The sequence below is a fragment of the Asterias rubens genome, chromosome 8, assembly GCF_902459465.1.
Source record: "Asterias rubens chromosome 8, eAstRub1.3, whole genome shotgun sequence".
In the NCBI taxonomy this organism is placed as follows: Eukaryota; Metazoa; Echinodermata; class Asteroidea; order Forcipulatida; family Asteriidae; genus Asterias; species Asterias rubens.
This window is the reverse complement of record NC_047069.1, coordinates 16,917,344-16,944,243: the sequence shown is the minus strand read 5'-3', so window position 1 is coordinate 16,944,243 and position 26,900 is coordinate 16,917,344. Positions and strand designations below refer to the sequence as shown.

At 39.8% G+C, this 26,900-nt stretch overlaps 2 protein-coding genes across 4 annotated transcripts in view; one reads left to right on the top strand and one right to left on the bottom strand.

Moving 5' to 3' along the window:
* Positions 1–168: 168 nt before the first annotated feature.
* Positions 169–17,079, bottom strand: LOC117293382 (tumor necrosis factor receptor superfamily member 16-like). 2 transcript variants are annotated; one of them, XM_033775682.1, is made up of 10 exons: positions 17,031–17,079; positions 16,447–16,611; positions 15,594–15,773; positions 13,616–13,800; positions 9,611–9,780; positions 8,936–9,070; positions 6,245–6,530; positions 5,378–5,534; positions 4,311–4,377; positions 169–1,498 (listed from the first exon to the last, which is right to left on the bottom strand). In XM_033775682.1, exons 2-10 carry the CDS (start codon positions 16,480–16,482, stop codon positions 1,179–1,181), a joined length of 1,536 nt encoding a protein of 511 aa, XP_033631573.1. In that variant the 5' UTR covers positions 16,483–16,611; positions 17,031–17,079; the 3' UTR covers positions 169–1,178. The 2 variants fall into 2 exon arrangements, with proteins under 2 accessions (XP_033631573.1, XP_033631574.1); XM_033775683.1 differs by having other exon boundaries at positions 6,254–6,530.
* A 471-nt stretch (positions 17,080–17,550) lies between these two features.
* The window catches only part of LOC117293187 (transcriptional regulator ATRX homolog), a 39,236-nt gene continuing 29,886 nt past the window's right edge, over positions 17,551–26,900 (top strand). For both annotated transcript variants that reach the window (XM_033775409.1, XM_033775408.1), the window contains exons 1-6: positions 17,551–17,922; positions 22,869–22,994; positions 24,098–24,120; positions 24,712–24,935; positions 25,487–25,588; positions 26,048–26,157. In XM_033775409.1, the coding sequence (XP_033631300.1) occupies positions 22,959–22,994; positions 24,098–24,120; positions 24,712–24,935; positions 25,487–25,588; positions 26,048–26,157 (495 nt within the window). In that variant the 5' untranslated portion in view covers positions 17,551–17,922; positions 22,869–22,958. The remainder of the gene's footprint in view (positions 17,923–22,868; positions 22,995–24,097; positions 24,121–24,711; positions 24,936–25,486; positions 25,589–26,047; positions 26,158–26,900) is intronic.

The following is a 26,900-nucleotide window of genomic DNA, read 5'->3' as shown; positions in this document are numbered from 1 at the left end:
ATTGATCGGCCATCTGGGTCAGTCACGAGAGAATAGTGAAAACCGATTACAACCTTTGAATTGCATCGGTGCCAAAAGAAAAATGAATAACACACTCACTGAGCGATAAACTCCAAACACGAAAAAAGATTATTTGTTTCTCAACAAATATGACATTTCAGGCAATAATATTTCATGTGATGTTTTCTACTATCATCATCATTAGACCGTTTAAGTTTTATGTTAATCTGTGATCTTCACAATTATTGTTTCTAACCAATTCTGTAGAGTTCCTTTAAGTTAAACTTTGCATTCTTTAACGTATCGCTTCAAAGGACCGAGCTAAACATTACTGAAATAAGATCCAAGATTTCCTTATCAACTGTGGAATACCTTTTTTAATGTTTGCTGATTTTTTTGATAAGTGACTCAGGTATGGATGTTCTAGGTTCTACTAAACCTCTTGAGAGAGAAAGGCCCCTACATCCACATCACTTTGTCACCGTTTTCAAGAAGGGGCAATATTGTAAAAAATCTATAAAAAACTCATTTTGATTTTTTTGGGTCGTTTCGAATTAATTTAACGGTATCTAACAATTCTCTAATTTATAGACCTAAAAGTCCTCTAGTTTCTTAGATATGCTCAGATGGTAAAGGACAAAAACCTCAAGAACCTGGATTTGCGTTTTCACGAACAGCCAATTTCCTTTTTGTGCGTTGAAGACACGGCTGGCACAGCGCCAAAAACGAGTGCTCCGGCTTTTGATGGTTTTACAAAGGGCCAATACCTGTGACCTACATTGTTTTACGCGCACGCGCCCCAAAAGGCCATTATGGCCACAACTTGTTTTTGCGTTTTCATGAACAGCCACACGACGCACTACACACAGACCACGTTTTGTACAGTTTTCACGAAGAGACAGTTTTGTTGATAACAATTACTCATTAATTAAAACTGTTATGGACAAAATTGGAAACAGATTTGTATGATTTAGGATCTCTTCTTTCCTGATATGTAAAAATTTCAAAGATTACACATCGAAAAGTCTACGAACCAGTGATTTCAAAATTAGCAAAACTTCAAACGCGATTTTCTCCAAACATACATTTTTGGCTGCAGGGGACAAATTGACCCTTCGTGAAAATGGTGACGACTTGCATCATAAAAAAACAGTCAAACAGATTACCAGTACAGCCTCTCAAGAAACACAGCTACATGTGGGTTTCTTCTTAACAATCTCCTCAACCAAAACTCTCACCACGTCCATTCTTGGTATATCTCTAAGCTTCTGAAGTACTTCCTCTAAGTCCACAAGTACGCTCCTGCTTGAGTGAAGAAATGCGAAAACCCCTTCAAGGTCTTTGCATTCCTTCAAGTCAGTCTTGGGCTTGAGTTTCAGCATCTCACCTAGAGTCCTGAAGTCATTTGATGAGACTTGATTATCAGACCTGTCCACAGGAGTCATCATCTGACTGCACTTCTTCCTGATACCACGCTCCAAGTCTTCCCAGTGAATACCTTGCACACAATACATGGAACAAAACATCAATTAGAATAAACCATTTGCAAGTTACATTTGAATAATATCTTGTACAATGACTTCCTTAGTCACAATGTACCGCTTACATTTGAATTCCTCAGACTATAGAGACAGTTGCTTTGTCAAATATTTCGGGACAAGCCTTTGCATAGCAGTCTCTAGATGAGCAAACCCTAGTACCATTGTGCCATACACATTCATTCAGAATTCTTACGTAACTACGCAAAATCTTGCCCCTAATCATGTGACATACCAACTGTCTCTACAGTCTGAGGAATTCAAATTTAAGTGATAACTTGTAATCAAACATGTCTTTGTATCAGACAATATTCAAATCTAAAATGCAAATGGCTTATTCTATAAATACACGGTCAACAGCAACAATTTTGTTACCTTAAAAAAAAAAAAAAAAAATACCAAATAATCGACTTGAAAATGTTATTTGTGTAAAATGTACAGGTACTATTGGTTTATATAATCACAATAGGAAACTGTCTTTTTTTAATACAGCTACGGCTACAGCTAGATCCCTGTGTCATCATGCATTGAATACCCTTTCTGACACCCTCAGCCACAGTCGCAGCCATAATCGTAACTTCGGACATATTTCCTCATGATAAAAATGTTTTTCACACAATGGAGTATTTATTTTTCATGGCAGAAAACACGCTCCAAGTCTTCCCTGTGAATACCTCACACAATGGAGTATTTATTTTTCATAGCAGAAAACACAGAGCTGTTCCTAAAAACTGTTTGCTAAAAAACAAACAACATAATAATAATAATAAATAAGACTTATTATAAAGCGCATTTTAATAATAATAATAATAATAATAATAATAATAATAATAATAATAATAATAACCCGTTTTTATATAGCGCTTTTCACACCCGGAGGGCGTCCCAAAGCGCTTCACATTATAACCCCTGGTCACTGGGCCTTGAATCACTCCTTAAACCATCTCAGCTCCCTGGTGGGGAGTATACAGCCTCGTGCAACATTAATATGCGCTACTCGGCTAAATCAAGCACAAGAACCATCTCTGCCCTCACAGGTACCCATTTACACCTGGGTGGAGAGAAGCAATTCTAGTTAAGTGTCTTGCTCAAGGACACAAGTGTCATGACCGGGATTCGAACCCACACTCTGCTGAACAGAAACACCAGAGCTTGAGTTCGGTGTTCTTATCCACTCGGCCACGACACCCTACATTTTACAAAGATACACAGGCATGCAACTGCCCGATGAAAAAAAAAGAGGAAACTTTTCGAGACCCACAATGGTACCCTAAAAAGTGTTGAGATTTGTTATGCTCTTAGGATCAATCTTAGCATGTATGACAAAGACAAAGTGAAGTGTTGCACCGTAATTCTAAGGTGGCAGAGCATCGGGAGTTGATTAAGTTGAGGAAAACTAACTATTGTTTCCCAGGTAATTATGAAATTTGCATGAAATTATTATTCCCCCCCCCCCCAAAAAAAAAAAAAAAAAAAAAAAAATCAGATTTATTTTTTATTTTTTATTTTTTTTGGGGGGGAATAATAATTTTATGAAAATTTCATAACTACCTGGGAAACGATAGTTAGCTTTCCTCAACTTAATCAACTCCCGATGCTTTGCCGCCTTACAATGTTCGGTGAGAGCCACTTGTTCCCGCTTGCCGTCCTTGCACATCACACAATATGCCATTCCTGGCTTGTCCACTTTCCGGACGGTTTCGGAGAGCAGTTTACCGTCTACGTCTTATTTTTCCAACCAGAACCACTTCCAGGTATTTTTTACTCCTTTATCTATGGCTTTAATTTGGCCAGGTACCACTCGGTCCCGCTCTAAAATATCTTTTCTTTTGGATGTCATTTTGACGGACGTTTGAAGATGCGACTGTTTCGTAGCGCAATGTGAGACTCGCAGTATACATGTACGTTTGGTAACTAACTCACACACACATACATACATGTACAATGTGTATACTATTGCAAAATAGCGGGACCAGACGAAGACATGACCTTAGACTCATTTCAAGGCTGTATAATAACTTGGTTTAGCACACAACTCGCCTGCGCCACGGGGTGCGTTCCACTGTTCCAGATTTTTCGACCGTACACACGGCTATTATTAATGACTGCACGCAGTGTGTAAACGTATGCATTGCTTGCTGTGGGCTTTAGATTGACCATGCAGTAGAATGGATTGCATGCCGCGGCAGAGGCCAGACCATGCGTTACGATGCATTGTTGTAAATTGTCTTAAGATCGCGCTAACCGCGGAATGTTTTTCTTAGCGCTAATCAGTTTTTTAAAAACGCGGAATTCCGCGGAAACGCGGAAGAGTTGCATGCCTGGATACAATGTACACAAAGTTAAGTTTGGCTGCGCTTTCAGTTTTCCTCTCGGCCATTCTTGGTTTTAAGTTACCTGTAAAGTTACCTGTAAAGATTTGGTGAAAATTTTTACCAATCTCCCGAGTCTCGAAATCTGAACTCCACAGTGACATGGGAGGAATAGAAATCCAAAAAACAACAACAATTTATTACGGGTGACGAACCAGGTGAATGGGCCAATATTAAAGCGACACGTTGTCTTAAATCGGCAAGTTGGTCCTTGAAATGCATTTGAACTGGTTGGAAAGATGTTTTTAAAGTTGAATATAACGATCTCCACATATATGCCTCGAAATTGCATGTTTTTCCTTATACGACGGAACTAACATGGCACGCCATTTTATGGAGTCAAGTTTTTGACTCCATAAAATGGCCGACCAACAATCTATAAACAAATTATGATACTTACTTCTTCCTAAACTGCACGCCTTTTGAAAAGAATCTTCAAATTTCTCCTCTTTACTTTTTCGCTCAGCCTACACACATAGAAAGAAAAGACAAATGAAACAATACTTGTTTTTAACACTTCATACTTATCCTTTACTAAGGAAAACTGGACAAATATTGTAAAGACTTGCAATTAGCCACATAAGTTTCCAGGACATTAAATATTTGGCTATAGTAGCATTCAAATTAGTCTACAGAAGCATTGTCTGCAGTCACACAATTTTGTGGCTGTCACAAAACTACACCCTTTTTTAAACTATCATTCATAAATACCTAAGACAGTTTAGCTATTCCTATTGGTGGAGAGCGCGTCATGTGGGGGTGTTTAAACCTTTGATATTGACCAGTAAAAGTAATGAAACATATGCGTGACACCCGAGCTTGCACCTGTGCTTAAAAGACAGTTTCTTCATTCCAATTGGCCGAGACACATCACGCGTTACGCGCACCATGCACAGCAATCTCCTTATAAGGAGTTGTTTACCCGAGGGCCTTACCATTTCAATCAGTGAACAATTATAATTTATGCATTTATTTTACTTTTTGACCAAAGAGTGATGATGTTTTTGACCGACAAGGTATTTATGAATGGGAATCAAAGTGTGTTGAATCGGTTTTCAACTAGTGATTTAAACTCGCCTAGGATTGGTTCTTGATAATTTTCGTCTCGGTAAAATTATCAAGAACCAGGCCTGGTTGGGTTTAAACCACTAGTTGAAAACCTCTTCACCACACATTGATTCCCTTAGTAACTTTGAAAACACGCACTCTTTAGTATGGAGCTTTGATTGGGAAGATGAAGCCTAAGCTAAACCTGTGGGCAAAGAAACCAGGCCATAATTTTAAATTAATTTATTTTAAATATTGAGGGCATAATTTTAAATTAAATTATTTTAAATACTGAGGGCATAATTTTAAATTAAAATTAATTGATTTTAAATATTGAGTTCATTTCTGCAAGTTGGGGGGTGGGGGAGGGATATCCAAATTAAACAGATTGAAAATCGCATCTTCTATAACTTCTCTTACCTCTTTACATTTGCTACGCACTTTCGGCATTAATGATGGTGTACTGTGCTGTGCTTCATCCGGATTGTTACCCTCTGATAGGAAACGCTTCCTCATCACTCTGGGTTTCTGACTGTCTGCCATTGGCCGGGTAGGTATTCCTCCCAGTGGCAAAGGCCTAAGTATAAACAAATAAAATCAATGGACATTACATACAGCTTTCGCTACTAGAGATCTAATTTGCAAATTGAACACGTGCCCTACTTACACACTGGTAAAAAAAAAATAGCTATTGCAAACTGCTTACTAACCAAAAGGAACTGTGACATGAAAGCAAGAAACAGTCAGTGGCCTGGCGTTTTGACCATAGCGGAGTCTTTATCAAACTGGCTTCTGACTGGCACCCGAACAATGGTATTGATGAAATAGGGAGAGTACCAATATTTGGGCTAAAGAGCTCAGTGGGGGAGCCCCGGCTCGTTAATCTGGAGGTCACTGGTCCAAATTTTGCTCTTGCCAATTTGTCTTTGTTCAACCCAATTAAAAATAAAATTAGCAGTTAGTTTCCCTCGTAGTTAATTGATAAGTTAGAGCAAGATCTTGTGTATAAGCTATTGAATACAAGTTTTAAAATATTGTCTATGTGAAAAAAAAATTTAATAAATAAAATGGAGGTTTTAACATTTTTTGCAGACTTAAAATAACAATGTCATTATGTTATTAGTCTATGCAGGCATTGTTCCAAACACCTACTGTGAATAATGAAGATGAAGTTTAGTTGCAATACAACTATTGCTTTTTTTTTTTATGAAAACATTATAGTGCAACTGCCATCTCATATTTCAGTTTCTTGCTATTCTGTTTCGAAATTAAATCCCTGAAACACACCTAGGGTACCTTTCATTTCCGTTGCTTGGCTCCTCTGGGATTGGGTTGCCAAAGAGACTATCATCCGGTCTCGCTTCTTCAACGGAATTATCTGTCTGCTCAACAGTACTAGTGCCATCACCCAGCAACGTGGACTCCTCAGTCGTATTGTCTCCAGTATCTGGGGCATGATTAGAGGCATGGCTATTACTCTGTTGCTTCACATCACCATTAGTAGGAGCTTTAACATCAATGACATTCTCGCTGCCGGGAGTCACTTGATCTTTTGAATTGTTCTGTTGACTGCCTACAAAATAAGAGAGAATTTGTTTACTTCTTTGTAACGATGATCTGATGTATTTTTCCACACAACTGTGTGATCCCTTGAAAAAAAGGATAGCAACAGACATGTCCTTAAAGACATTACAGTCGGCTCCCGTTAATACGAGGTCCGCCGGACTGGCCCATTTTCCTCGTATTATCCGAATCTCGTCTTAAACGCAGCGCGCTAAATATAGATACATACGTCATCACTGTGCATGCACACAACACGTGTACTTGTGTACATGACATAACGGCCCCACATGTGTACACACAGATGCATAGCAGAGCTGCAATTGACTACTGTGTGCATAGAGTAGTGTGTGCGATGTACTGCACAAACAAGCACAAAATTGGGCTAATAAATTTTTTTTAACTAATTTAGTTTAGTTTTAAATTCAATTTTAAAGTCAACTAACATTTTACAAGATTGAAAAAATGTGTGAGATTGTAACAGTGTTTTTTTTTCTTTGCCAGTGTGGGATACCAGGTAAAATATTGCTTTGCATTCAATAATATTGATCACGCAACTAGTTTTGCTTGTAAGTTTGAGGGTGGTTTCTTTCTTCTGAAAATGCTTGTGCGCTTATAAACTCAGTGGAACAGTATCTTTTCTAAAGATTTCTGGATTGTTTGTTGAACCATGGAAACCTCATAATCCCTCCATTGTCCGGAGTTTGGAATTAACAATTGCCGATTTGATCGTGACTCCCGATTTCGGATTAGCGGTAGCGTCTACTTAACAAAACACCTCTTTTGTATGTCTTGTAAAAGCCACAAATAACAACTTAACAGTCTGTACAGGTATTTCCTTTGTTGGTTTTGTTCTCGTTATAAAAGGGTTTTTAACAATGTTTTGCTCGTAATGGGTCGCCCAAAGTACCTCGTTATAACCGTGTTCTCGCTACTACCGTGCTCGTATAATCAGTATTTTAATGCATTGAAACACGCATGAGGCAGTTCGGGACCGCCAAAAAACCTCGTAGTAACCGGAACCTCGTAACATGCGAGCTCGTAATAACGGGAGTCGACTGTATACACTTTCGGCACCGAAACAAAAGTTCACAGATTTACAAATAACTTGCAGGGTTTACAGAAGGTAATGGTGAAAGACTTCTCTTGAAATATTATTCCATGAAATGCTTTACTTTAAAACAATTATAAATTCTCGTTGTTGAGAATTACGAATTTATTTTAAACACATGTCAGGACATGGCGAAATGTGCGGAAACAAGGGTGGGTTTTCCCCGTTATTTTCTCCCGACTCCGATGACCGATTGAGCCTAAATTTTCACAAGTTTGTCATTTTTTATATCAGTTGTGATACACGAAGTGTGGGCCTTGGACAATACTGTTTACCGAAAGTGTCCAATGGCTTTAACAGTGCACGTTGTATTTTGATTTTGTTTTTGTCTTCAAACTTCTAGAGCTGTTTCTAACCCCAATAATCCAAAGTTGGCCTCAGTAATAATAATAATAATAATAATAATAAGACTTGTAATGGGTACATATCCACCCTGCTGGGTGTTCAAGGCGCAGTAAAACCAAAAACAAAACAAAAATAAAACAAAAACAAAACACAACACAAAGAAAAACAGACACAACAAAATTAGTCATTGAAAACCTGTGACATAAGATAAGTTTTGAGAAGAGACTTGAATTTTGCAGTACAAAGACAAGATCGAAGATTAAGTGGTAGAGAGTTCCAGATGCGTGGCGCTGCTGAAGAAAAAGACCTGTCACCCCATGAGTGTCGAGACTTGGGTTCAATGAGGAGAACTTGATCAAAGATGCCACTGAAAAGGTCATTCACGCATTTGTTACTTTTCGTCTTGACAACGGCAATGCTCTTCTCTACAGTCTTCCTAACAACCAGATTTCAAGACTTCAACGGCTCCAAAATACTGCTGCCCGCATTGTGACACTGTCTAGAAAATCCTGTTCTATCACCCCCATTCTGAAACAACTACACTGGCTCCCTATCTCTCAACGAATCATCTTCAAGCTGATACTCATTGTCCACAAAGCTCTTAATGGCAAGGCTCCCCACTATATTTCTGAATTGCTTCAAGTTTACACTCCATCAAGGAATCTTCGATCAAGTTCTATGCTTCTCCTCATTGAACCCAAGTCTCGACACTCCTGGGGTGACAGGTCTTTTCCTTCAGCCGCGCCACGCATCTGGAACTCTCTACCACTTAATCTTCGATCTTGTCTTTGTACCGCAAAATTCAAGTCTCTTCTCATAGGTTTTCAAGGATTAATTTTGTTGTGTCTGTTTTTCTTTGTGTTATGTTTTGTTTTTGTTTTGTTTTGGGTTTTACTGCGCCTTGAACAACCAGCAGGGTGGATATGTGCGCATTACAAGTCTTATTATTATTATTGCCTTACCTGTTTGTTGATTTGGTCTTTTCTGCCGACGTACGTACAACCTGTATAGGCATATACATATTGTAACTATGATTACTGCTGCGAGTATTGCTGCGAGTATTACTAGAGGCACCACCCAGCCTTGACCTGGGCTATCTGGAATGATTTAAAATACCAATTGAAGTATGAACTGTATGTTTGATTGTAAACAGAAACACTGAAAGTATTAAAAGTGACACTTGCATTCTTTTTTACCTGCAGTCTGGTTTCCTAGAACGGAAATGATAGATAATGGAAAAATGGAACATGCTTTGATAATTGAAATCAGTGTGAGGAATCAATAATGTTCTGCAAATACAGAGATGCCATCATTTGCCTGCAATAAGATGAACTGCAAAGAGCAAATCATATACCATAAAAAATGTTGAGGATGACATGTGCACAGCTACCAAAACAATTTTGAACCAGCGAGTTGACTGCTTTTGGTGTGACAAGACCCAAACAAAGCCCTCATTCGGTTAATGAATGTATCATTGACCGAGAGTTGTCCACACAGCAAGTAGGTTATACATCGATGTCAGCCAATGCAATGGGTATATTGCCTTGGTACAGTTTCATTACTTGCGCACAAAATACTGTATATTAATGAATATTAAGAGAGGCGTTTAGCCCCAGCTATGCTATTTAGACACTCACCAACACACTCATTTAGATGGTCCATCTCGTATCCTGGTAAACATTCATCAGTATCTGCTACAGGTGCTAGAGGGGTTGGTGTTAGGGTCTGACACTCTAGTGGCTTCTCGTCATCATTAAAAAGGTCACACAGACTGCAATGGTCTGGACGGCCGGGGTGTCGGCCATACCTTCGAATACAAAATAAGAATCCAAGTTTATGGCAATGTAATTAAAGTCATACTTACACAACAGTAGTGAACCTAACACAATAAACTATTCAGATGTGGCATAGTTTAAATAACTACAGATACTTAAAAAAACACCCATTAACATACGCAAGTCTACGTCACTTTCAAACCATCCGAACGTGCCACATCAGTTACCAGCGTAAACGCGTGCATCAGAGACATCAGATCCTGGTCTGCTCAGAACAAACTAAAGATAAATGAGAACAAAACTGAAGTCCTGCACCTCTCTTCCAAATTCCTTACCACGCCGTCAACACGTGCCTTCATTACTGTTGGTGAGTCTGTAATCGCTGCCAAGACCGAAGCCAGAAACCTTGGGGTAATCTTCGATGAACACGCTAGCATGAAATCCCACATAGCAAATGTATGTCGCTCTGCCATGTCATCAATACGGAAAATCGGTAACATCCGGAACTGCCTTGACCGAAAATCCACACTCACTCTCATACATGCATTCGTCACTTCTAGATTAGACACCTGCAACGCCCTTCTTGCGAACCTCCCGGCAAACAACATCAATAAGTTGCAACGCATCCAGAACATCGCAGCAAGAATAACTGATAACTGAACGAGCTACTTCCCGGACCTCCACCACATCCATACTATCCAGTCTACACTGGCTTCCCATAAACAAGCGGACACAATTCAAAGTACTACTCCTAACCTTCAAAGCACTCCACGGCATGGCACCACAGTATATCTCTGCACTCCTCCACCCATACGCCCCATCCCGCTCCCTACGATCCCAGTCCCAGAAACTTCTCCAAGTCCCAAGAGCACACACACAACACTATGGTCAACGCGCCTTCAGTATTTCAGCACCAACCCTGTGGAATCAACTCCCATCCAACATCCGTGCTGCACCAACCCTGGACACTTTCAAGAAACTTCTAAAAACCCAACTATTTAAGAACTAATTTTGTCTTGTTTTCCCCCCTTACATAGGGGTAATGATTCAATTCCATATTTTGTTTAAGTATGTGTATTTTTTCTGTTAACTATGTTTATATTTCTGTTGTAATTGTTGTTTGTTGTATTGTAAAGCGCTCAGAGATGTTTATTCATATTATGCGCTATATAAATGTAGTTTATTATTATTATTATTATTATTAAGAGGGACTGACGGGGGCATTCGTATTGCGGTGTGAGAGGTGAAATTCTTGGATCGCTGCAAGACGACCGACTGCGAAAGCATTTGCCAAGAAAGTTTTCATTAATCAAGAACGAAAGTTAGAGGTTCGAAGGCGATCAGATACCGCCCTAGTTCTAACCATAAACGATGCCGACTGGCGATCCGCCGGCGTTACTCCAATGACGCGGCGGGCAGTCTGCGGGAAACCAAAGTCTTTGGGTTCCGGGGGAAGTATGGTTGCAAAGCTGAAACTTAAAGGAATTGACGGAAGGGCACCACCAGGAGTGGAGCCTGCGGCTTAATTTGACTCAACACGGGGAAACTCACCCGGCCCGGACACAGTGAGGATTGACAGATTGAGAGCTCTTTCTTGATTATGTGGGTGGTGGTGCATGGCCGTTCTTAGTTGGTGGAGCGATTTTTCTGGTTAATTCCGATAACGAACGAGACTCTGGCTTGCTAAATAGTCGCGCCGGCCGCCGAGCCGGGCGCTGACTTCTTAGAGGGACAAGTGGCGTTCAGCCAAGCGAGATTGAGCAATAACAGGTCTGTGATGCCCTTAGATGTTCGGGGTCGCACGTGCGCTACACTGAAGGGATCAGCGGGTGACCGTCCTTGTCTGGAAGGCCTGGGCAATCCGCTGAATCCCCTTCGTGCGCCGGTCCGGCGGGGTTCCCCAATTCCCCCGTCCGAGGCGGTAGGTGGCTGACCTGGTTGTCGTGGGTAGCACGGAAGGCGCCGTCAAATTTATGTGTGCCGAAGACGGTCTCCCCTAGCGGGGGACCGTGTCGGCACGACCGGACTGGTCCGTCGCAGTGCGCGGGGTGTGAACCGTGCCGTCTCGTTCCCTAAGCGGGAGTGGACGGTGCCGTCTCGCACCCCGGGGCGGATCCCGGACCTAATGGCATTCAGTGAAGCCCGCATGGGAGCGAGAGGCCGACCAGACCGGGGAAAACTGCCCCGGCCCGTTACGCCAAGCGCTAGCGGGACCCCCCTGGCATCCCAGTTGCCGAAGCGTAGGTTGAGCCCTTTCCCGAACCCGGGCAACCACACCGGCCGGGCGGGCCTCCACGGCCCACCCATTCCGGGCGATTGATGGGGGACGGCGGCGGACGACACACGCCCCGGCGAATCTGATTTCCTCTCCCCCTGGCGATTCGAACGAGAGAACTAGAGAGAAGGGGCGAAGGGAGCGGATCCGCAGGCTGGTACAAGCACCGTAGACTCGCGCCTTGGCCACGCGCTTCTGCTCCCGGGACCCGAAACGTGTGTGTGTGTGTGTGGCAAGGGGACCGGACCACGCGGGCTGGTACGAGCACCATAGACTCGCGCCTTGGCCCGCAAGTAAACGACCGGAAGTGCTTGGGCTGGTACGAGCACCGTAGACTTGCGCCTCGGCCCGCACTTCTGCTCCCCGGGAACCGAACCGAAACTTTTGGTGAAACGGATCGCCGGCTCGAGCGCCCCGAGCCCGGCAGCAGAGCATGGAATAATGGAATAGGACCTCGGTTCTATTGCGTTGGTTTTCGGAACTCGAGGTAATGATTAACATAGGGTTAAAAGTAAAACATTTATCCCTACTGGACTACCCCCAAGGTTCGGTCATTGGACCTATGGGGGTTTTCTCTTTACACTCATCCTCTTGGCAAAGTTATTCATCAGCACCATGTCAATTACCAAATGTATGCCAATGATACACAATTATAAGTCGACATCAATCCAACCGTGCCAGGTGAAAAAGAGAAAGCCTTGGATTTACTAACGTCATGCATAGCAAACAAATTAAAACTGAATGCTGAAAAAACAGAGTTCTTTGTTGCGGCCTCTAAGAACAACTTGTCACATGTTGAAGATGTTTCTCTAAGCATTGGAAATTCTATGGTAACCCCCTCATCAACTAGTATTCGGAACTTGGGTGTCATGTTTGACCCTGTCATGTCAATGTCATCTCAAGTTAATTCCATCTGCGCAACATTGCAAGGATTAAAAAATACATTGATTAAGATACTTGGCACCATGTGGTTCGCCGTCTTGTCACTTCTCGTCTGGACTATTGTAACTCCCTGTTGTCTGGAATCACCAAATCAAATCTTAAACGCCTCACCGGTATTCAATGCTGCCAAACTTGTTCTCACTGTTAACTGTTGGAGAGTTCATGGATCTCCCTTACTCACTAAACTACACTGGCTTCCCATGGAGAAGCGCATCCAATTCAAAACTCTTCTATATGTTTTTTTAATGTTTGAATGGCATTGCTCCACCCAATTTACGTTCGTAATGCTTGTGTTGCTACTATATTTAAGAAAAAAAATAAAACTTATCTCTTTCCCAAATAGTAGATTTTATAATTTGTTCTAGCTTGTTTTAATTCATCCTTTTCTTTGTTATGTACTTTGATCATGTTATGGAAAAGGGCAGGATAAATGCCTGATATTATTATTATTATTTGTTTCGACCCTAGCAGAGTCTTTCACGAAGGCTAAAATCATTTTAGCCTTCGAGAAAGACTCTGCTAGGGTCGAAACGTCACGCCTTTAACTTTTTTTTTGACAGCTAATTCTATTTTCTATTATTTTTTGTGTAACTTTTCCAAAACGGCCAAAAACACATTTTTAAAGATTTCTGGAATACACAAAAACTTACCCCTCATTACATGCACACTCGGTGTTTGCATATATCGTGCAATTTGTCAACACACTTGCGTTGGTATCACACATATTTTTGCATGTTTTGCATTGACCGTTGGTGCTGATCTCGTCTTGGTAAGTTTCTCCATCAATGCAGTCCTCACATATCCCCTTTTCTCCACGTCCATCTCCACACTCCCTCTGTTGGATAAAAACAATAAAAAACATGTAGCATTATCCCCTGTTCTCCATCTACTCCATCTCTACACTTCCACTGTTGGGTAAAAAAAAAATAAAAAAACATGTAGCATTCCTATAAATTTGGATGCCTTATTTAGGATTTCTAATTTTGTACAGGAAGCTTTTATAACGTAGAACGATCTCTCTCGGAAAGTTGAATAGCGAGTTCTTGGAACAACAAAAAGGGAGCAAGAGGACTGGTGGACAAACAAAGACATCTTTGTTGAGATCTCAATTTGAGCATGTCCGTGACAGGGTCTTGTTTATAGTACACTTTATACATCTGGGGCCGATTTCACTAACGTCTATGTTTGCGATCATCGCTAACACACTTGCGATGGGATCGCAAACCTCAAATCCATCGCAATTGCGATGTCGCTAATTTTGCGTTTCACTAAAGCCATCGCAATTGCGATGACGTAAAAAGAAAAATAAAGTTTTTGTACGAGGCTAAAAGTAGTGACCTTTGACATAACCCGCAACAAAATTGTCGGTCGTCGCTCGAAATGGCATATAATTAAGTGCAGTTTATGTAAATCGTTGTCGTGTTTGTGCATACAAACTAAAAACTATTGTGGACGATGTTTAAATTCCATAGGCATTCATTTACAAAGAGTTTAGGCTACATTAAATACAATTTAACATGTTTCGTTTGTAGGCCTATGGCCTCTACTTTAATTCTAGATTTGAATAAACAATTTTTGTAAATCTGTTGTAACGTTGCGATTGATGAAAATTCTGACATTTTCTGTAAATATCTGTCTCATAATACTAAGCTTCACTGCCTTCCGCCATTGTACGAACGTCAAAAGAGAAACGACATAACTCATTTTTGAATGCCTGAAATAGGCATATTGTCAAAAGTGTTGCCACCGAAATCTGGTAGGCTATAAGCCCCTACATGCAGTGATATTAAATCGGAAAAGACAATTATTGGCTGCAATGTCAATTTGCCTAGGCCCACCCATTACTTATTTTAGTCAAAATGATGGTTAAAATAATCGAACCCAGGTAGTATCTCCTTTTTACCGATTTTAAGCTCTCTTTGCTGCAGTTGCGTCGCTGATAGTTGTCATCAGCAATCTGAGTCTACCAGAATAGACCGCAAGACTAAATGTAGCGCCATTTTACTCTTGAAATCACGGACAAATTATACGTCAAGACGTACACCGCTATAACTAAGCACAGAATGGTGCAATGTTTTGCAATGAACTTTTACTTTGCGACCACTAACGAGTCATAGCAAGTGTGTCATCGCTAACTAAAACTTTGCGATGAGTGTTCTCATCGCAAAGTTTTAGTGAAATCGCTATCCAAAATCCATCGCTAAGTTGCGATCGATTTTGGATTTAGCGATCGATTTCGGCGTACGCGATGATCGCAAAGCGTTAGTGAAATCGGCCCCAGGGGTCGATTTCACAAAGCAATAAAATTTATCGTAAGACAAGTTGTCAGTATCACCATAGTGATTTGTATTTTGAAGTCACACTTTAGCAACTACGCTTGATTTGCAGTTTGCAAAATAAATCTTGGCTCTTTGTGAAATAGGCCTCATGATCATATCTGTGGCAAAAGAGACCCCTATATCCCTTAGCTGTGTCCTGCATGCATCTAATAAATGTGGCTTTTTTTCTCAGTTCACTCATAGTTAGACTTTCACGGCAGCCCTGCAGCTAAAATACTAACTATAACTTGTAGTAAAAATACCAATACACACAGTACAAGACGGTCTATGATAGTCTTTGCATACTTACAACACTAGATCCCATACCCATTGGACAAGTCACACATGGTTTACATTGTGCATTTTCAATGTCCCAATATGAGTTTTTTCCACATGTAGCAATGTCCAACGGGTTAGATGGCTGTTGGATTCCGGACAGGCTGGTTATTGGTGCACCTAGAAGCACTGGTATACAAGTAGTTGCAATTACCTGTAACATACAAATGGAACCTTGAAATTTTTTTTAAAACAAAACCCACAATCTAACACAAACATTCCCCACAAAAAAAAGCCAACACAGACACTCCCCAATGTATTAACATGACCCTCCTGAAAACATTGCAATCTGTATTTTTTCCTCTTTTTTTTTCTCAACAAGTTTATGACTAATGATGCTGAAACTTCTACAGGTAAATCCACAGTGAGTAGGGATTCAGGTCATGGCCAAAACTTGATCTGCAATAACAACACAACCCTTTGAAGACCCTGGACACTATTGGTAATTGTCAAAGACCAGTCTTCTCACTCGGTGTATCTCAACATATGCATAAAATAACAAACCTGTGAAAATTTGAGCTCTATTGGTCGGCAAAGTTGCGAGATAATAATGAAAGAAAAAACACCTTGGCACCCGAAGTTGTGTGCTTTCAGATGCTTGATTTTGAGACCTCAAATTTTAATCTGAGGTCTCAAAATCAAACTTTAAGAAAATTACATCTTTCTCGAAAACTACGTCACTTCAAAGGGAGCCGTTTCTCACAATGTTTTATTACATCAATCTCTCCCCATCACTTGTTTCCAAATAACATTTTTGCTAATAATTATTTTGAGTAATTACCAATAATGTCCACTGCCTTTAACAATGTAACATGAATGGTTCTTACACTTTTCAGGCACAGTCGAATTAATGTATCACTCATGATGGCTGATATGTTAACTGATGCCACATGCGACTAAGAACATCCCTCACAAAGAGCGAATACAAAGCAGAGCAGAGGCTGAGATGTGGAAATCGTTTCCTCAGTATTACTACTTTGTCTGAAAATGACCTGTTTGGGATGAAAAACCATGATTGATGAGTAAAAAGTAGAAAACGGATCAAATTAATTGACAAAAAACACCTTCAAAATAATAGGCTAGGCTACACCCAAGTTGTTTGACATCAACAAATCTGTCCATTGACTTAAGTTCACCCTAGGGATGTATGTACATGTAGCGAGACCAATTTTAGTGGAGGGTTGGGATTTACAGGGAAATTCATGTAAACATGTCAGAGGGTCAAAGGTCGACCTTTCAAGTCTCGTCCCAGTCCCACTCTTTATTCCTTTTTTATCCCAATTAGAAAACGTTCTATGTTGATTTTGACATCTCAACAGAAGCACAAACACCGATGACATAAAATGAGCAATGAAAAATGGTATGACAACACAATTTAAAAAGTAATTAATAGTAAAACAAAACGACTAACCGTGGTAGATTTTCTAGAAGCGTCTAGTAGTACAGAGCATGAGTGCTTGATAAGATGTGATGACGTGCGGAAAAGGGTATTGCGCATTCATTTGCAAGCGCGTTTTGGTACACTCCATTTTAAAAATAGGTGATAACAATAAAACAAAATATAAAAAAATAACATGAGTACCGCTAAAATATTATCTTTAACAGCACTGAAAAAATAATATATGTTAGTAAAAAAATCCTATAGACGATTTCATATAGGCTTGACTCCTAAAGGACTTTTTGTAAGGGTCCATTAAAAAAAACTTCCCCAAAAGAAAGTGGTGTGTCACATCATGCCATGACAGTCAAATTGTATTTCTAAATCTACAGATCACCACGCGCCGTGTAAATCATGCACTAATTTCCCCGAATTTTGGGGTGTGTGTCGGGTCCACTCCCTGACCTCTAGCGGATGAACCAAATATAAAACAAACTATGTTGGTGGTAGTTTTTTTTTTTTTGCCAAAAGTTTTATAATGGGCCGAATCCATCATCAAAACCGGCGGCCAAAATTAATATGCTTTCATTGTTGACCTCAATCGGAGCAATCGTTTGTTACAGATCATAAAAATTGAGCTGTTTCATGAATGGGAAATTAATCGTACCTCCCCGGCCCATCAGCGCGCAGAGGTTTTTTAATCACATAAAATGGGAGGAGTCAAAATAATGCATATTCAATAGTATGCGCCAACCTTAAGCGCAAAACAACTCCGCCAGACAAGGCGGCGAAAATGGAAAAGGATTTCGCGGGGATTCCAGTTTTGCGGCATAAATGGATGGATTTAAGCCGATTTGTCATTTAAATATACCACCTGCTTTAAACGAAGTGTCGAGACAAGAGACCATAATCATGGTTTGATAAGGTGAGGTTGTTATTTCTTTAAACTTCGTGTGAAGTTAGTTTTTACCGGTGTGTAACAATGGAAACAATGAACTTTCCGATAGCGTTAGACACGGCGTCATGCGTTGCTCACTTCTGCACACAGTTCACGTGTTGTTTTTATGGGCACGACATGACTTTTTCTGTTGTGGGTTTTCATTACGTAAAAAAGCGTCAGATATGTCATAGTTGATTCACCACACTTGCAAAACTGTAGGGTTACTTGTGGGTGGATTGCTTGGCAATTATGTTATTGTGATCAAAATTGAAAGGAGTAAAGTATACAAAAAAGATAAAGACTTTATTTTACGTGGATTGTGTAGGGAGGAAGTGCTCTTGCATTTTGGCAGCAAAAAAGGCTGTTCAGTGATTGACGTTCAACCCCTCTGCAGGCTGCCTGTACACTTTAAAAATAGCTGTATTTCTCTCAAACTATTCTAGATTAAACAAAGAAAGTAGTGGCACGTAGCACAAGTTTTAGTGCAGGCAACACCCCCCATTGATTCCCCCGCCATATCATCTATTTATATTTTTATTTATTTTATCCTGGAGGAGGATTTTATTCAAGTTACTTTTCATTATATTAATTTAATGTACAAAACTACAAAGCTACACCATGGAGGTAGAATTCTACCTCCATGGCTACACAAACTACTGGAAAATAAAACCAACTACTTTTAGAGCGAAACGAAAAGAAAATCGGCAAATGGCAAAAACAGGAAATATGATGAAACGCCTTGCATTTAGTTGGTATATTGCAATAGCCAATACAATGAGGAAAATGCTTAGTATACACCGATCCAGTAGGCTCCACCCACGACACATGTGCGAGCTAAAACACGTGGGGCTCTCCAATGCCTCTCTGCACAACTCTGACGTGCGCGCCAAGATACGCGCACGCATGTCGGACCTTAACTGTCGGACCTTCATTGCGTTGTGATTGGTCAGTACGCAATGGGGCGGAGCTTAGTGGATCGGTCAATTGGGGGGGGTACACTCTGCCCCCCCCCCCATCTCGCGGATTGTATATCATAAGCTCCAAAACCTTTTTGTAGTTAACTCATAAGTTTCTGTATCCTAGCAGGTTTAATCGTTGTACAACCTGAGGTCTGACTTTACTTTAGTGTGTTATTTTCATCCAAGAGGGACAGTTAATTTCCCATGCTGGGAGAGAGACTTGAAGTCAGCTTTACAGACACAGTACACTCAATATTTATTGATGGCCACGCCGCATTTTAAGACACTGGACACTACTGGTAATTTGTCAAAGACTTGTGTTCACAGTTGGTGTATCTCAACATATATGCATAAAATAACAAAACTGTGACAATTTGAGCTCAATCGTTTATCAAAGTTGCGAGATATTAATGAAAGAAAAAAACACCACATTACTGGTAAACCAAGAAAGGTTTTATGATAATAACTATTTTGAGTAATTGCCATAGCGTCCACTGCCTTTTAATGGCCCAGTTAGTTCAAATAATAGCCATTTTTCTGAGCAACATTGTAAGCAAGTATCACATTCACAGGGTAAAATCTGGCAGTTAATTTCCACGAGTCATCATCATTGTCAAGTCTAGCTTTTTTTTAATTGGCAAATAAAACCACATACAAAATACACGTCATGGGGGGGGGGGTCTCCATTTCATGCACTCTCTTTTGAAATTACATTTGTAAAAATCTTAGTACTACACTTGGAAGGGCAAGAGTTTTTATTAGGAAGCAATTGGCTCACCTAACTCTAGTTCCCAAAGAAAAAACATTGTTGTAAGTCAAAACAAAAGAAATATTAGGAAAATGCAAAATAAAAACAAGCGATGCATTAAGTGTAATAATAATTGAGCCAAGTTCACATGAGCACTGCACACGAGAGTTTTCAATAAGGGAATCAATGTGTGGTGAAGAGGTTTTCAACTAGTGGTTTAAACCCGCCGAGGCCTGGTTCTTGATAATTTTACTGAGACAAAGTTGAGGTAAATAATTAAGAACCAGGCCTCGTTGGGTTTAAACCACTAGTTGAAATCTGATTCAACAGACTTTGATTCCCATTCATAAATACCTTTTTCGGTAAAAAAAAACATCAACACTTTTTGGTCAAAAAGTAAAATAAGTGCAAAAATTATAGTTGTTCAATGATTTCCTTCAACACAACACCCTTCCAGCTATGAAATGGTAAGGCCCAGTCAAGGCCCTCGGGTAAACAACTCCTTAACAGGAGATTGCTGTGTGCGTCCCGTGTATCGCATGATGTGGCACAACTGTTCCAGCAGTTGCTCTCGACCAATAGTAATGATTTCTGTCTTATAAGCACAGGTGCAAGCTCGCGCGTCATGCCCATGTTTCAACACTTTTTACTGGTCATTAACAAAGGTTTATACACACCCACGTGACGCGATCTCCACCAATTTTTTTATAGGAATAGTGAAACTGTCTTAGGTATTAATGAATGTTTTTAATGGTTGTGCTGGAGACAAAATTAAGTCAATAAAAAGGAGATTAGTTGCTTAGTTTCCTACTCTTGTGCACATTTTCTTTCCAATCAGTTAAAATGCAATATACAACTAACCATTGCCTGTATATTGACTTTGAAAAAGTCAAAAAGTCAATCTGAAAGTAGTGCAGGTGTGTTGCAGTTTAGGTGCAGGCGGCCTTCTAAGCTGTTTTGTGTATTTTGTTTAACAACTTGGCAAGTTTATTTTACCAAAATTAGCCAGGTTACATTGTAGTCTTTATGTAGGATTATCATTGACATATTTTGGCTAATTTTGTTTTCATGTAAATGCAATGCTATTTATATTATAATATAAATCATGGTTTACTAAAAACTGCTAAGTGCATTTATTTGTTTATTAGTTGGACAATGAATCATTTCTGCATTTTATTTTAAACTGATTACCACTCAGCACCTCGGTGAAGAAATAGCATTTATAAACTATTCCCTAATCTACAGAGGGAGTAACATCATATGCAGCAATAGCATTTTCATTATGTTGGTTAAAAATGTTCAGGAAAAAAAATGAAATGAAAATAGCATGTCAACCAGAGACAGTCAGATTTCTTATTAATGTATGTGTACTTCTTGATCTTGATACTTAAGATGCCATGGGTTCCATCGTGGTGTACATACTGCCCATTCATTATTACACAAATCATTTTACACAGAAGCCATTTTGAGCAGTGCATTGTGGGTGTCTGCTTTTTATGCAAATGAGGACATGAATAATCATGATTTCATTCATATTCATGTTTCAAACTCATGAATAATTAATTTCTTAATTAATATTCATGATTATGTTAATGCATCAAAGTTTCCCTTTTGCTGATTATAATTAATGTGTCACCTGATTTAACAAATAAGGTCCAAATTCTTCTCTTTTTAACCCAAAATCTTTGTAAAGACTAATTGCTTCCCAGCTGCACTTGAGATCTCTGCAAGCTGCCTCAGTGCATTGTGCACATTTTATCGTGCATGAAATACATAATACCCACTGAAGACGTACACGTACATGATGTAATCAGGATGACAGTTTGTACTATTTTTTTATAAATCTTATTTTCTGCAAAAGTTAATTTGTATGGGTTTGCACCTCCAGCTTCATGTCGTGGATGTAATTTCTCTATTCGCTTGTCTCCTTTTCTGAAACCATCCTTGCTTCAACTGAAAGCATTTTTATGTCATCAATGCATTGTATACTAATAATAAGCTAGTTTTTACAGCGCTTTATCTGCAGGGGCGTCTCTTATTTCCACTATCCAGTCAAAATAATCTGTGAAGTTTTTGAATTATGAGACCCATCACCCTGTAGGGTTTATAAGGTGCCATGTGTACTGCAAACGTATACATGGTGCATACTCAAACAACTGTTTTATCATATTTGTACCAAGTACACCAGATGCATTGATTTGACTGTTTTACCCCTATCCGAACCCATACTTGGAGGTGAATGCACTCTGTATCTATTCCTACTACCTCCATGTTACAGTAGAGCAAGCTTCCTGTTGTGCATTACACACTGTGTGTTACTATTGAGCATGGATGCTATGAACAGTGTACACATGTATGTTTTATAACCATTTATGAAAATCTCAACTGACTTTCTTGACCCGGATGTGAATTTGTACAATGTATGTGTAATTTGAATTTTAAGGAAATTTGGGGTGTTATTGTTAAGGGTTTTAAAAGGATTAGAGAAAACCCAATAACAAACAGTGTGAACAGCAAATCCCTGACATGAGAGCATAAGTAGAGCTATACTAAAAAATGTTAGGGTGGGGGGGGGGGGTGAGGGGGAGGGGGCGGGTCTTGTGGTTACTGGATGTCATTTTTAGTCAAACTCAGCACAACCTTCAACGCAGTTTAGTGGTCTATAAAGAGTTAGGCCTAATATTGTGCAAAACTCATCAATTTGTGGGCAGTTTACTATTTAGTTGCAATAGTGGAAGTTGTGTCCTTTCGCCTGTGGTGTTCCCCCTGAAGCATTCGATGGCAAAGACGGATATCTGTGCTACAAATGCATCTATGTAGTTAAAAGCAACTGCAACTGAATGTCAAAAAAACATCCCCGCCAAGTACATGTACTTTACCGGCCGAGTATTTTTCTATGAAGACCAGGAATAAACATTATAAAGTTATAAGTGTCCCCAAAAACATGCACCGTTCCAACTTGGAATCCAAGGTCGACATTAATTAAAAAGAGTGATTTCCTTACCAATCCTTTAATTATGATTTTCTTGTTTAAAGTGCCAAAGAAGTTGGAAGACACCAGAGAAAGTTTGGTGTGCTTGGCCATTGAACTACCCTCTTTTCATTTACCAAGTTGCATGTCTGACTGTTTCAGTAATCCCTCCCCCTCTTGTTTTCCTTTCTTGGAGAGAAAGTATGCACTGCAAATTCTCACACAGTTTATGCTCAACTTTTTTTATGCACAGGTGTTTTGGTTAAGTGCATCACAAGAAGCCAACCAATCGGGGGCAACTACATTGTAGTAGATTGTTCCTATTCTGTCCTGCCAGCAAGCCATGAGTACAGTTGGTAGCAACGAATCCACTACAAAGGTGAGGATACATGTACTTTTGTAACTAGCCAGGCCTCAAGTTAAAAGCAGTAGACACTGTTGGTAATTACTCAAAATAATTATATAGCATAAAACCTTTCTTGGTGACGAGTAATGGGGAGAGGTTGATGGTATAAAACATTGTGAGAAACGGCTCCCTCTGAAGAGCCATAGTTTTTGAGAAAGAAGTAATTTTCCATGAATTTGATTTCGAGACCTCAGATTTAGAACTTGAGGTCTCGAAATCAACCATCTAAACTCACACAACTTCGTGTGACAGGGGTGTTTTTGTCTTTCATTATTATCTCGCAAGTTCGATGACCGATTGAGCTCAAATTTTCACATGTTTTTTATTTTATGCATATGTTAAGATACACATACTGTGAAGGCTAGTCTTTGACAATTAGCAATAGTGTCCACTGCCTTTAAACCCACATCACCCACAGCAATTGTCGTGGTGCCCTGTGCTTTTGCTGTGGTGCCCTGTGCAAGGTTCCTGTACTCATTTATGTTTTCCTAAATACGTAGTAGTGTTCCTTACCAGAGGGAAATTGCTGTGCCCCCTCAAGAGCAACTTACTTAGTTCAAGGCCTGCTACATAGGCGTACATGTCTGTATGTTGAATTTCAATTTTACTCTGATGAGTGATGTACGATATACTTGTACACGGAGTGCTTTTGTGAGGTTTTGGAAAAGAATTGACAGGATTCGTTCGAACCCATGACCACACATTCTAGAACCAGAGGCTAAAGTGGGATCCTTTGAAATGTACATAAGGTGGTATAGCTAAAAACTAGTGTTTGCTAGCAAATAAGGTAAACTTCACTTTAAGCTGCACAAAGTCAAGCAATACTTTTTGCTTAAATTTCCTAGCATTTATTGGTTTTTAACCATATGGCCCGTTGGTGCAGTGGTAAAACCTAAACAATGTTCTTTTTCCCAAAACAAGTATTGCATACTTAAATTTTTACAACCCATTTACATATTATGAAGTACAGTGTACAACAATAAGTTGGTTTAATTTCGTGCTTGTCTCTCATTTAAACGAATGGATGAAATTGTTGATAAATTTTGTCACTGTTTATTTTTCCGCCCATTCTGCAGATGCCAACTGGATCCTCAAGAAGGTGAGTTTATTCAATGATCAGAGATTTGAATTTCTCTCATGGAAGTGCTTTTATGAAGGAAAAATTGAACAACCAATTCCAGAGTGAAACATCGGTTGCCTGTGCTAAGAAATTACATTGAGGACAACTAGGAACATTTGAATTGGTTGTTAGTCCAAAAATAATTGGCTTGTTCATGTTTCTTTGGTAACCTATCTGGCAAACTTTTCTGTAATAACTCATACGACTGGCGGAATTCCATGGGGGATTCCGTTACAATATCTCAACACTGTTCCCATCTTTCCATGCTAGTGCTCAAATTGTAAACTGGAGTGTAGGCCCAAGACCAATGATTATTCTATGGCATTCTGCTGGTCTTTTTTGTTTTGTTCAAATGTTGACTTTCACTCTGATGAATATCTTTCAATTTTGTTGAATATTGAAGAATACTTGCCCATAAATTTAATCGTAGAAATCTTCTTTTAAAGTTCATATTCAAGCAGTTCAAAAGATAAGCTCTCTGTGGGGCATTTTCTGTAAAACCAATTCTGGTCTTGTTAAACGCATTCCCCCACTTACTCCCTCTGACCTCTGATATTCTTTCCTCTCCAGAAAAGCCAGGGTGCCTCACCACATAACGAGGCAGCCCTTAGTAGTCGAAGATGAAGTCATAGTCTCTGACATTGAGGATGCGATGGACATAGACCCTTCATCGTTTGATCCTGGTACCCCAAGTACAAGCAGTGAGGCAGTGTGCAATGGGGCGGGTACCGGTGATGATAGTACCAGGGAAGAGGAGGAGGTCAAGGACAAAGAGGAGCCTGTTCTCCCAGAGGGTAAGCCTAAGTGTAACTACCCTTGGAGTATAGACCAGGGTTTCCCTACTCTCAAGCAGCTTGTCATGGCCGAGCAGATAATAATATCTCTTTACTAATAACAAGATATTTATAAAGCACCAAATTGCCATAATTACCTCAAGCGCCTAATTAGAAACAAAACAATTACCAAATTACAACATTAAAATACAAAGGAGTTCGCAAAGAATACAATTTAAAAAGGCAATCGCAGGAAATCGTAGGAAGTATGAACTTGGCTTAACTGGCCTATTGCGACCCAAATTGAGTCAGTTAAGGACCAGGGTTTCCCACTCACAAGTAGTGCACCAGACTCGAGCTCTGGTTTCTGATCAGGAGAGTGTTGCTTTGAGTTCCATGAAACTTGTTCCTGAGATTAAATAATTTCATACAAAATCTCAAGTTTTCACAACTACAGTGTACCCTCCATATCGAACCCCATTCAATTGTTTTCTCAAGTATTCCAGTGTAATTTGAAAACAGAAGTTTTACGCGATAATGTACTAATTGATAAGTTTTATTTCCTGAACCAGGAACAGTGATTGTTCAGCCCGAGGCTGTTCCAGATAATGAAAGTGACTTTGAAGGACCGGAATTCAAATCCAAACTCAGGACCAGACGCATGGCGCAAAAAGGTGAATTGATTTGCATTGTAGAATTATTTTTAATTCATTTGGAGACTAATTTGAACTCTAGGTGGCAGCAGACTTACCAGGTTACTCCGTGGTAATCTGAAATACGACAATACAACCAGTCAATTGATTCAAAAACCAAAGTCATACTTTGCCTTTTTCGCTTAATCGGTCATCAGAGTCGACAGAAAATAATGATTTTTCTGTTTTCACTGTGTCAGGAGCTAGCGACTTACTCTTTCGAGGTCAAAAATGTTTGTTAAGACTGAAAAAATGTCCTACTTTCTCAAAAACCAGAGCATTTGAAGCAAAACGAGATTTTGAAGTTTCCACCATGACCATCTTTATATCATGTAATCTAAGTGAACATTTATTTTGTTCTAAGGGATGTTGTTTTTACCCGTATCACCACAACCAAGGGACATAACTCCTAATTTGTTGGTGATTTGTGTATTCTTTCAGTAGAGAGTGATATTGAGAAGGCTCATTGTACATCATGCCATAAGCAAGTCAACCATTTAGACGCTCGGACCTTCAAACCACATCCCATACTCAAAGTCATTCTGTGCAGGGTGAGTCTTAATCTTTGAGAGGGCAAGATCATTTTAAAGTCTATGGGAAACTTTTGGAAGGGGAACCAAGGCCAAGACCAGGGCATCAGCGGCCATGTCCTCCGTATAACTCCAGGGGTCGATTTCACAAAGAGTTAGGGCTGGTTCCAACTTAGGACTTGCAGGACCCAAGTGCACAAATAAATTCCTTATTAATTGGTTTTTACCCATACACCGATGTGTGTTAGCACTGTATACTTTCCCGAGTCATGTGAAAAAATATCAAAGGCATGTTACTCGGGTGGGATTCAAATCCACGACCCTTGCAATTCTAGACCCTTGCAAATACTTGAGAATTGCAAGGGTCGTGGGCTCGAATCCCACCCGAGTAACATGCCTGTGATATTTTTTCACATGACTCCGGAAAGTACTGAGTATACAGTGCAAACACACATCGGTGTATGGGTAAAAACCAATTAATATTCTTTATCCCCGATGCAAATTTAACATCTCTAATAAATTCCTTGCTAAAACATAAGATACGCTTGACGTAAGTGAGGAATTCCTTGCTAAGGGTAAGCAGAGCCATGAAACTGGGCCCTGGTTATTCAGGAACTTCAAAAGTTTGTATGAAATAAGGCTTGGGCTCAATTTGCTTGAGCAAACAGTCTCTGTTGAACAAAAATGAGCAGGACACCACTCACAGATGGTACACAGGAAATGTTGGCCTAATTTGGTAACCTAAATCTGGTAAGCATTATTTT

Bases quoted from the DNA above. Each gene is read 5' to 3' on its own strand.
- LOC117293382 (XM_033775682.1), bottom strand. From the start codon at position 16,482: ATGAGTGATACATTAATTCGACTGTGCCTGAAAAGT. The intron at 15,774-16,446 runs GTAAGAACCATT...TGTATGTTACAG, and splicing joins TTCGACTGTGCCTGAAAAGT to GTAATTGCAACTACTTGTAT. The intron at 9,781-13,615 runs GTAAGTTTTTGT...TTGTATTCGAAG, and splicing joins GAGTGTGCATGTAATGAGGG to GTATGGCCGACACCCCGGCC.